Genomic DNA, 12,019 nt, shown 5'->3' with positions numbered 1-12,019 from the left:
AGAAAAAGCCCTGTCCTCTAGTAAATGTTTTTTCCATGTGGCAACCCAAGCCTCTGAAGCTCTCTGAGCTCACCTCTCATTGACGTTGTCCGTTTTCAGGATGTACACTCTGTCGATATGGGAGATGTGGAAGACTGGCTCGTCGCTTGAAGGGTCGGTGGCAATTTCACCAGGACTTCATTGAGAAAAATAGGCTGGAACAAACAAGTCATTAACTTCAATGATGGGGGGGGGGGATCTGCTTGACAAAAACTACTTGCAATCCAACACAGCTACCCTCTGAAACAGCTGGATTCAAGCAAGGCCTTTTTTTGTAGCAGGAACTCCTTTGCATATTAGGCCACACCCCTTGATGTAGCCAATCCTCCCAGGGTTTAGAGGCAGGGGTCCTCAAACTACGGCCCGCGGGCCAGATGCGGGCCCGCTGAGGACGTTTATGCGGCCCGCCGGGTTATGGCAAATCAGACCGGAAGTGACGTTCGACCTAAACTCGCATTAGCAACGCACACTTCCGGCACTGGGCTGAGGCGGCGGAGACAGAGTGTGAGGTGATACCGAGGTGAGGTGAGTTCCCAGGGTGTGTGGTGTGGGGAAGGGAGAGAGATGCAGAAGATGGAGGACTGACGGCCCGCGGCCTTGTACAGTAACGGCAGTCCGGCCCTCCAACAGTCTGAGGGACAGTGATCTGGCCCCCTATTTAAAAAGTTTGAGGACCCCTGGTTTAGAGGGCTCTTCTTACAGGGCCTACTATCAGCTCCAGGAGGATTGGCTACATTGGGGGAGGGTGCCTAATATCCAAAGGAACTCTGCTACAAAAAAAGCCCTGGATTCAAGTCCAGCAGCACCTTAAGACCAACACGTTTTTCAGGACATAAGCTTCCGAGAGTCCAAGCTTCACCGTCAGAGACTGATCTGTATTTGGTAGCCTAAAAAGAATCTCTGAATCTATTATTTGATCTAAAAAGACACTGCAATTCGCTGTTTCTGTCTTCCCAAGAAGAGCTCTGTGGCGCACAGTGGTAAAGCTGCAGTATTGCGGACCTAAGTTCTGCTCGTGACCTGAGTTCGATCCTGCGGAAGCTGGGTTCAGGTAGCCGGCTCAAGGTTGACTCAGCCTTCCATCTTTCGAGGTGGGTAAAATGAGTCCCCAGCTTGCTGGGGGAAAAGCGTAGATGGCTGGGGAAGGCAATGGCAAACCATCCCATAAAAAGACTGTCATGAAAATGTGAAAGCAACGTCACCCCAGAGTCAGTTGGTGTTTGCACAGGGGACTTATCTTTACCTTTATCTTGCCAAGAGGAAAGGTTCACCTAACAAATGCTAAGATGCAGGGCTTTTTTTGGAGTAGGAACTCCTTTGTATATTAAGCCACACACCACTGACTTAGCCAATCCTCTAAGACAGGGGTGGTTAAACTGTAGCTCGGGAGCCACATGTGGCTGCTTCATATATATTTTGTGGCTCTCAAAGACTCCACCAACCTGCTGGCCAGCTTGGATAAGGCATTTGTCTCTTTAAATCACTTCTCAAGCCAAGCTAGCCAGTGGCTTGCAGAGTCCATTTAAAGTAAAAGTTGCTTTCTTTCCACCTCTCCCTTCTCAGATGCTCATGTCTTGCAGCTCTTAATCATCTGAACGTTTATTCTATGTGGCTCTTACATTAGCAACTTTGGCCACCCCTGCTCTAAGAGCTTCCAGTAGGCCCTGCACTAAGAGCCCTGTAAACTCTTGGAGGATTGGCTACATAAGAGGGGTGTGGCCTAATATACAAAGGAGTTCCTGCTACAAAAAAAAAGCCCTGCTAAGATGCGCAGGCTTTTCGTCACAAACACTTGTTAAGAGATTTTGTCCATAATACAAGCATAGCCAGCTTTAAGAGGGATTGGAGAAAAATATGGAGCAGAGGTCCATCAGTGGCTATTAGCCACAGTATGTATGTGTATATATATATATATACATATATATATATATATATATATATATATATATATATATGTATATGTGTGTGTGTGTTATATATATATACACACACACACTGGATGGGCCATTGGCCTGATCCAACATGGCTTCTCTATGTTCTTAATAAGAGCTGTGGGCCACAAATATGCAAAAAAAATTCAATAGCATGAGAGCAGAATAATCCAGTTGCTAAAAGGAAGCACAGCTGGTGGGAAAAGAAAAGATCCCAGCTTATCCAGGCGTGTCGCCGTTTCACTCACCGTTTTGTACATTTTGAACTGAGACGTCGACTTGGGGCTGAACAGTTTATCGGACCCCATCGAAACAAACTGTTTGACCTGGTAGGTGAGAAGCAGGAAATCGCTGAAGAGGAAGCCGTAGAGTTCCTTGTTGCTCTTCACCTTGTAGAGTTTGCCACTGTGCAGAAGTTTCCTCGGGCCCAGGCAGTTGGTCAGAGAGTTAAAAATCAGTTGCTGGGAAGGGAAGGAGCAGAAAAGCAAACTGATGTGGTGGCCACCAGTGCTCCCTCTAAGCTGTGGAGTCTTGGGAGCAAAAATTCTACTTCGTGAGCTGCCGGCACTGAAGTTGTGAGCGAGGGATTTGGCTACCGCATCAATTAGTTTGCTCTGGGGCAGGGGTGGCCAAACTGTAGCTCGGGAGTCGCATGTGGCTCACTCACGCATATTGTGTGGCTCTTGAAGTCCCCACCACCCCATCAGAAGGCATTTGGCTCTTTAAATCACTTCTCTAAGCCAAGCCAGCTGGCGGCTTGGAGAATGCATTTAAAATTAAACTTGCTTTCTTTCTACCTCCCCTCCCCACCTATTTCCTTCCTTCCTTCCTTCCTTCCTTCCTTCCTTCCTTCCTTCCTTCCTTCCTTCCTTCCTTCCTTCCTTCCTTCCTTCCTTCCTTCCTCCCTCCCTGCTCTCAAACATCTGATGTTTATTCTATTTGGCTCTTACATTAAGCAATTTTGGCCCCTGCTCTAGGATCATCCTTCCTGAGCTAAGACAAGAAAATGAAGAATTGCAGATTTATACCCCGCCCTTCTTTCTGAATCAGAGCGGCTTACAATCTCCTATATCTTCTCCCCCAACAACAGTCACTCTGTGAGGTGGGTGGGGCTGAGAGAGCTCTCACAGCAGCTGCCCTTTCGAGAACAACCTCTGCCAGAGCTATGGCTGACCCAAGGCCATTCCAGCAGCTGCAAGTGGAGGAATGGGGAATCAAACCCGGTTCTCCCAGATAAGAGTCTGCCCACTTAACCACTACACCAAACTGGCTCTGTGTGAGATGGAGGATAAAAAACTGGGTTAGCTCATGCTAACTCAGCTTAGAGGGAATACTGGCCACCGTGCACCACATTTGATGGATAGTCAAACCCAGCTTGTGAGCCTCAGGGGAGGCAGTGGGCCTCGGCTATACTTCTTGCACCAACATCAAGCCGGTTGGGTCAGACCTCCAGCACAAGGTAGGTCTTCCTCTGCCAGTCTCACTGGCTCATCTCATCTTGCTCTTCGCCAGGCCTCAGTCAGCAAAACAGCATCAGCTGCTTCAGTGCCCTGAAGCCACGGCCCCTTCCCCACCCTTGGGTCATCGCTCCTCTCGCCTGAGCACCAGTTTTCCCTGCTGCTCTCTGCTCTGCTGCTGCATGGCTGGCTGCTCCAGAGCAATGCGGAAACCTGTGATTCTATGTTGCGCTAAACCAAGGCTGGACAAATTGCGGCACAGGAGCCACATGTGGCTCTTTCAGATATATTGTGTGGCTCCTGAAGCCTTCACCACCCCATTGGTCAGCAGCTTGGAGAGTGCATTTAAAGTTAAAGTTGCTTTCTTTCTACCACTCTCTCCCCTTCTATTTTTCTTTCCACCTCTCCCTTCCCATTTATTTGCTTTCCTTCCTTCCCTCCTCCCTTCCTCCTTTCCCTCCTTCCTCTCTTCTCTCCTTCCCTCCTTCCTTCCTCCTTCCTCTCTTTCCTTCTTCCTTTCTTCCTCCTCCCTCCCTCCCCTCCTTCCTCTCTTCCCTCCTTCCTTCCTCCCTCCCTCCCTTCCCTCCTTCCTTCCTTCCTCCTTCCTTCCCTTCTTCCTTTCCTCCCTCCCCTCCTTCCTCCCTCCCTTTCCTCCCTCCCTCCTTCCTCCCTTTCTCCTTTCCCTCCTTCCTCTCGTCTCTCCTTCCTCCCTTCCCTCCTTCCTTCCTCCTTTCCCTCCTTCCTCTCTTCCCTCCTTCCTTCCTCCTCCCTTCCCTCCTTCCTTCCTCCCTCCCTTTCCTCCTCCCTCCCTCCCTTCCCTCCTTCCTCTCTTCCCTCCCTCCCCTCCTTCCTTCCTCCCTTCCCTCCTTCCTCCCCCCTTCCCTCCCTTCCTCCTTCCTCCCTTCCTTCCCTCCTGGCTTCTTCCCTCCCTTCCCTCCCTCCTCCCTTCCTTCCCTCCCCCCTTCCTCCTTTCCCTCCTTCCTCTCGTCCTTCCTTCCCTCCCTCCTTCCTCTCTTCACTCCTTCCTTCCTCCTCCCTTCCCTCCTTCCTTCCTCCTTTCCTCCCTCCCTCCCTTCCTCCTTTCCCTCCTTCCTCTCTTCCATCCTTCCTTCCTCCTCCCTTCTCTCCTCCCTCCCTCCCTTCCTCCCTTTCCTCCTTCCTTCCTTCCTCCTCCCTTCCTCCCTTCCCTCCTTCCTCCCTCCCTCCCCTCCTTGCTTACTCCCTCCCTTCCCTCCTGGCTTCCTCCCTCCCTCCTCCCTTCCCTCCTCCCTTCCTCCTTTCCCTCCTTCCTCTCGTCTCTCTTTCCTTCCTTCCCTCCTTCCTTCCCTCCTCCCTTCCTCCTTTCCCTCCTTCCTCTCTTCCCTCCCTCCTTCCTTCCTCCTCCCTTCCTCCCTCCCTTTCCTCCTTCCTCCCTCCCTCCCTTCCTTCCCTCCTTCCTTTCTCCCTTCCTTTCTCCCTTGCTTCCTCCCTCCCTCCCCTCCTTCCTCCCTCCCCTCCTTCTTTTCCTCCTCCCTCCCTTCCTTCCTCCCTTCCCTCCTCCCTTCCCTCCTTCCTTCCTTCCCCCCTTCCCTCCTTCTTTCCTTTCCTCCCTCCCTCAAACATCTCCTGGTCATGTCTTGCGGCTCTCAAACATCTGATGTTTATTCTATTTGGCTCTTACATTTAGCAAGTTTGGCCACCCCTGGGCTAAGCTCAAGCTCCAAGGGCACATGGGTTGCAGCTGTCTCTGGGCCTTTTGTCTAGAAGAGGACTGCATCCACCCCACTGGCTATTCTGGATGCATAACTATTGTGCAGCTGCTAAGCAAGTGCTGAATCTGTTAAGTGACACGGAATATCTGCTTCTCACTTTATAGCTCCCTTTCTAGCCCTGATGAGTTACCCACTAAAAACTGATGGGCAGTAACTCCTGAAATCCCAGAAACACTAGGGGCTAAACAGGCTTTGTGATTTCTGGGCTGTGGCATCTCAGCCCTCTGTCACCTTTAATTTTAAATGCGTTCAGGGTTGGCCAAACTTGCTTAAAGTACGAGCCACATAGAATAAACATCAGGTGTTTGAGAGTTGCAAGACAGGGAGGGAGGCAAATGGGGGGGGGGGGAAGAAAGCAACTTTAAATGCATTTCCCAAGCCTCCAACTAGCTTGGCTTGGGGAAGTGATTTAAAGAGAGAAATGCCTTCTCCAAGCCAGCCGACGGGGGTCTGAGAGCCACACAATATGGATGAAAAAGCCACAGGTGGCTCCCAAGCTGCAGTTTGGCCACCTCTGACCTAATAGAACAGGGGCCCCAAATGTGGTGTCCAAAGGTGCCCGCCAACACCTTTCCTGAGGCCTGCCAAGTGTTTTTAGAAAGTGGGGGCTTGTGCCCAGCAGGCATCTGACTGGCTGTATAGATTAAAAGGCATCCTGTTAAACAGAGCTTCTGCCTGAAATGTCGACAAGTTACTGCAAGAGTTATGCATAGCCTTTTTCCCTAACATGTTGTGGTTGGCTCCACCCTCTGCGATAGGTCAGTTTGTTGTTAGGCCCGCTACCCTGTGCCAGGGTTCCAAATGTGCCCACAGGCTAATAAAGGACAGGGACTGTAATATATCTTTGCTTCTTCAGGGCCTGTGGTGGCACTCCAACCTCCGGTTACCTCAGCAAGTCCTTCACACTGCACGTGGGACTGTATCCACTCGAGTCGGTCTGAATTTTCTTTTTCCCGCACTCCCTCGTTAACCTGGGAACACAGCTCCTCAGCACGCTCGAGGGCCAGCTTCAGATTGGTGTAATCCGGATGAGTTTCAGGGGTATTCTCCAGAATCTGGTTGGGAAAAGAATGGTGGCGTCATTGCTAAGGTCACAAAATGTGCCACATCATGTCAAAGGAAGACTCACTTCTGGACTGTGCTTTCTGCATTCTTACAAACATCCGTTCTGATCCTCTAGAAGAAGAAGAGGAGAAGAAGAAGAAGAAGATATTGAATTTATATCCTGCCCTCCACTCCGAAGAGTCTCAGAGCGGCTCACAATCTCCTTTACCTTCCTCCCCCACAACAGACACCCTGTGAGGTGGGTGGGGCGGAGAGGGCTCTCACAGCAGCTGTCCTTTCAAGGACAACCTCTGCCAGAGCTATGGCTTACCCAAGGCCATTCCAGCAGCTGCAAGTGGAGGAGTGGAGAATCAAACCCGGTTCTCCCAGATAAGAGTCTGCACACTTAACCACTACACCAAACTGGCTCTCCAGGAGGAAGGAGGAGATTGGATTTATACCCCACCCTTCACTACCTGAAGGAGTCTCATAGAAGCTTATAATCTCCTTCCCTTCCCCTCCCCACAACAGACACCCTCTGAGGTAGGAGAGGCTGAGAGAGCTCTGAAGGATCAAAGGTTTTCTGAATTTGTTAATTTTGCTATTCTGCTATTGGTTTTTAACTTTGTACCACTTGGCATTCCAAACCCCACCAGCTATGTGTGGCTCTGCTTACTGTACCTCATTCCTCGTCTGAAGAAGTGTGCATGCACACGAAAGCTTACGTTCTGAATAAAACTACGTTGGTCTTAAAGGTGCAATTAACTCCTGTTTTGTTCTTGAGAGGAACAGCTCTGCGAGAACTGTGACTGACCTGATGTCACACCAGCAGCTGCAGGTGGAGGAGCGGGGAATCGAACCTGGTTCTCCCAGATAAGAGTCCGCGCACTTATCCACTACACCAAACTGGTTCTCTTAGAGCTGCCGATGAAGTAGCTCCTGGATTGCATCCAGTGCTTTGGACTGCAAAGAATGGGATACTCACACTCTTTATGAGAAGAGGGTAGCGGGTAATTCTCTGCATGGGTTTCAACAGGAAGCTGGAGAGGGGCATGCCTTTGCAGCGAGGGTCCGAAGCCAGTTTCTACAGGTAAAACCAGAACATTGGCAGACTTCAATTAACCATTTAAGGATTCGTACTACCGATCCACATTGAAGAAAAAGAAGAACTGCAGATTTATACCCCGCCCTTCTCTCTGAATCAGAGACCCAGAGTGGCTTTGAATTTCCTATATCTTCTTCCCCCACCCTGTGAGGTGGGTGGGGCTGAGAGGGCTCTCACAGCAGCTGCCCTTTCAAGGACAACTCCTGCGAGAGTCCGCACACTTAACCACTACACCAAACTGGCTCAGGTGTTTGAGCAGGAAGGAAGGAAGGAAGGAAAACAGATAGGGGAGGGAGGAGGGAGGGAGAGGTGGGAAGAAAGCAACTTTAAGTGCATTCTCCAAGCTGCCAGCTGGCTAGGATTGGCGACATGATTTAAAGAGAGAAATGCCTTCTCCAAGCTGGCCAATGGGGTGGTGGGAGCTTGGAGAGCCACACAATATGTGCAAAAAGAGCCTCATGTGGCTTCCGAGCCCCAGTTTGGCCACTCCTGCTCTAGTGAGTGTCGTTAAAACACAGGTCATTCGTTGTGGGGAGGGCGTGCATGTTCCTGAGACTGGCTCCTGATCAGTTAACCAAATTTGACACAGAGTCCGTGGTTTGTCTGCACTGGTCCCACAGAGAAAAAGGAAACTTGGCAGACATCAGTAGCTCTGATAGGCCAGACTAGCCCTATGTTGTCAGGCTCAGAAGCTAAGCAGGGTCAGTTCTTGGATGCGCCAAGGAAGGCCGTGCAGAGGAAGGCAATAGCAAACCACCTCTGCTTAATCAATTGCCATGAAAGCCCCATGAGGTGGGGCTTTGTGAGGTTGTGACCAGTGTTCCCTCTAAGCTCAGTTAGTGTGAGCAAGCTCACAGTTTTTTAGCCTCTGGCTCACACGTCTTAGCTCGGGAAGGATGGTCCCGCTACAAGTTCACCAAGCAGAATTTTTGCTCACAAGACTCCACAGGTTAGAGGGAGTGCTGGTTTTGTCCAGGGGTGGAATTCTAGCAGGAGCTCCTCTGCATATTAGGCCATGCCCCCTGATGTAGCCAATCCTCCTGGAGCTTACAAGGCTCTTTTTTGTAAGCTCTTGTAGGATTGGCTACATCAGGGGTGTGTGGCCTAATATACAAAGGAGCTCATGTTAGAATTCCACCCCTGGTTATGACTCAATGGCACATTTTACCTTAGCTGGCTTAAAGAGGTTCGCGAATGCCCTACCTTCAAATAATCTTTGAAGTCTGTCTCTTCGTCCGTTTTCTGCTGCAAGAGGGCAGCTCCATTCAGCTGGCAGCTGCAGAACCGGATGTAGGCCTGCATGTGAGACAGCTCGGCTGCCAAGATGTCCCCAATCATCTGCACTGGCATCTTCTCGCCCCCTGTCTTCTTACGCACCCTCAGCGCTCTGGAAGGAGGAGACAACAAAAGAGGGAGCGGAGCCAGATTAACCATTAGGCCAACTAGACACTGGCCTATGGGCCCCCATGCCTTTAGGGGCTGCAGGCTGGCTTACCCCCTGGTTTCCCCCCTGCTTGCAGCCCTTCCAGCCTGCACGCGCAGCCAGCAACTGAGCTGCTTTTTGCCCGACTTGCCTGGTGCGGCTGCTGCTGCTGTTGTCGCCAAGTTTGCCTCTCTCTGCCTCTTCCCTGCAGCTTAGTCAAAGAGGCTTTTAGGAAGGTGCCTGCAGACTGCAGCGGGGGCCATGGGCAGTGGGGTGGGTGCTCAGACTCAGAGATAATTTGTGAGGGGGCCCCCAAGATTTCTACTGCCTAGGGGCCTCCACAGGGTTTGATCCGGCACTGATAGGGAGCCGCTTGACTCGATACCTTCCAACTGCAATAAGGGGGAGGAGTAAGGGCTTGCACGTTCCTGCATATCACATGGAAGACTTCCCCTCTGTAGGGTTCCCATTCAGTGTTCCCTCTAAGCTGAGTTAGCGTGAGCTAGCTCATACATTTTTAGCTTCCAGCTCACACATTTTTGTCTTAGCTCAGGAAGGATGACCCCAGAGCACACTAATTTATGCAGTTGCTCACAACTTTAATACCAGGAGCTCACAAAGTAGAATTTTTGTTCACAGGACTCTGCAGCTTAGAGGGAACATTGTTCCCATTTGTCCGCTCATGGAACTAGACCTCCAGGTAATTATGGCTGTTGCCTGCTGATGCTTGCCTAATCAATGAGCAGAAATTGGGGCCAAATTGAGGGAGCGATTGTCCTGGGAAGAAAAATTTATAAGAAAAATAAGTCTTCATCTAGTTACAGGAAGTTCTGACCATAGAATTCCTGGTGATTCCTAGAGTTACATTTCTCACTTCTGGGTAGCTCTAGGAATTCCAGGAACTCTATGGTCAGAACTTCCTGTATGTAGACGAGGCCTTATTTTTCTTTTAAATTTTTCTCCTGGGACACTGGCTTCCCCAGACGCTGTTGGTTGTCAGGCACTGCCCACACTAGAAATGTGAGGCCATTGGGCCCCACAAGAAATACAGTGTTCCAAGGAGTTTGCTCCGATTTTCAGACCAGCTTTTGGATCTGGCCTAAGTGATGGTTTTACAGACACTCTAGTTAAACTTGAAAGAAAGCTTGATCAACGTCTAAGTAAAAGATATCAGTTCACAGCTGACTGTTCTACCCATTGAGGTTTAATGTCTCCAATGCAAAAGATTTCTCTACATCTTACAACAGCACTACAGATAAGATGAGAATTTCAACAGCCAATCCATATGGAAAAGAACCTCCTCAGGAAAGCTCCTCCATTATCATGTCACAGCCCAAGAAGCTCCTACAAGATAATGACTCAGCCTTACCTCACCTTCCTGAGTAGATATAAATTACCTGCCTTCAGGGGTGGACTTCTAGCAGGAGCTCCTTTGCATATTAGGCCACACACCCCTGATATAGCCAACCCTCCAAGGGATCTTTTTTGTAAGCTCTTGGGGGATTGGCTACATCAGGGGTGTGGCTTAACATGCAAAGAAGCTCCTGCTAGAATTCCACCCCTGCCTGCCTACCATCTTCTTCTGTCTGCAGAAGAACTCACCAAATGCACACAGTACTTACTTTAGAAACTTGGTATTGGACACGATGAGTTCCTTCCAGTTGACGAAGATGAGTCCCATTTCTGCTTCTGAGAGACAGCCTGCTTCAGCCATTCGTTTCTGGAAAACCTAGAATCACGCAGGGAAGGCAGGAGTGAGTGATCCCCCACTTCCCCCTAGGAGCTCAGGGCAACGTATGCAATGATCTATTCCAAAGCTCTCCTCACAACAACCTTGTAAGGTAGAGTAGGCTGAGAGTATGACAGTTCCAAGGTCACCCAGAAAGGTGGTGTCATGGGTGCTGGGGACCCTTCAGAGGAAGTTGAGTCTGATGAGGAAACTGTGCCCCTGCCACCTGCACCAGTGCCCCTGCCTCCTGCTGGAGAAGATCCCAGCCCCCCTGCCTCGCCCTCTCGGGTGGCTCGTGTGCGTGACCGCCTCCGGCAGGACCTCAGGGATCGGAGGAGGGCGGCACGCTCACAAGCAAGACGCTCCCTGAGCCCTGAGTTCTGAGAGGATTCTGGCCCTTCTAAGAGCAAGGATGCTTGAGTGGTAACAGGATCCTGGCTGCCTCCCTGAGCCAGCAATTAGCCCAAACGGGCAACAGCCAGCAGAGGGCTATATAGCTGTGGGCTTTGGGAGGAAGCTTTGTGGAAGCAACTAGTCATCTCCCTGACATTCTAGCATCCACTCCGGCTTGACTTTGGTTCCTGACTCCCTGACTTTGGCTTTGGACTTCTGGACTCCCTGACCTCGGCTTCTGGACCTCAGACCTGCGATACTTCTACAGTGATTCGGATTTGGCGCCTCGGACCCTCCTGCTTACTGGCTACAGACCTCGGACTGCCTCTGGACTTTGCCTGACCCGGCCCCAGCCGTGACAGATTGCTTCCACCCACAAACACCCACTCCACAGGATGGATGCTGAAGCAAGTGAAACCACAGAACTACTGGCTGCGCTCCAAGCCCAGGTACAGCAGCTAACACAGGCAGTAGTGCACTTGCAGCAACAACCTGCGGCCAGTGCTCCAGCCAAGTGCCCAGTTCCCCCACCTGACAGATTTGGGGGTGCCGTGGAAGAATTTCCTGCCTTCCTAGCACAGTGTCGGCTGTACTTTGAACTGAGAGCACGGGACTTCCTCAATGACAAAACCAAGGTGTGTTTCGTCATCAGTCTGTTAAAGGGGCAGGCGGCCAAATGGGCCACACCCTTACTGGTCGCGTCCTCTCCCCTACTGACTGATTACCAGGGGTTTGAGGCCCACCTGTCTGCTGCTTTCTCAAACCCAGTCCAAGCAGCCACAGCCAACCGGAAGATCAGGGCACTGAAACAAGGCAACTCCTCGGTGGCTCAATATGCCACTGAATTCAAGCTCCTGACCCAGGACTTGGCGTGGAATGAGGCTGCCCAGATGGACCAGTTTACTGAGGGGTTGGCAGAGGAGGTCCTGGATGAACTGGCCAGGGTGGAGCAGCCACCCACGCTCCAAGAACTTATCACCCTCTGCCTCCGCATCGATGGCCGCCTGGAAAGTCGCCGCCAAGCCAAGACCAGAGGGCGCCATCTCCCTGCGCCGTGCTACCTGGCTCCTCGCCCGTCCCCAGCTAGTACCAGCACCAAGGATGAGCCTATGCAGCTTGGAGCTGCTCGACCCCGCCTGACCCCAGA

General features: G+C 51.1%; 1 protein-coding gene across 1 annotated transcript in view; it reads right to left on the bottom strand.

Annotated features, from left to right (window-relative positions):
- LOC132566388 (intersectin-2-like) overlaps positions 1 to 12,019 on the bottom strand; it is a 143,998-nt gene that overhangs the window by 10,479 nt on the left and 121,500 nt on the right. Inside the window, 7 exon segments of the mRNA XM_060231383.1 lie at positions 74 to 158; positions 161 to 194; positions 2,219 to 2,431; positions 6,066 to 6,233; positions 7,208 to 7,306; positions 8,531 to 8,714; positions 10,373 to 10,479. Coding sequence (XP_060087366.1) covers positions 74 to 158; positions 161 to 194; positions 2,219 to 2,431; positions 6,066 to 6,233; positions 7,208 to 7,306; positions 8,531 to 8,714; positions 10,373 to 10,479 — 890 coding nt within the window.

Source organism: Heteronotia binoei, chromosome 1, assembly GCF_032191835.1.
Source record: "Heteronotia binoei isolate CCM8104 ecotype False Entrance Well chromosome 1, APGP_CSIRO_Hbin_v1, whole genome shotgun sequence".
Lineage (NCBI taxonomy): Eukaryota > Metazoa > Chordata > Lepidosauria > Squamata > Gekkonidae > Heteronotia > Heteronotia binoei.
This window is presented reverse-complemented; position numbering and strand designations above follow the sequence as displayed.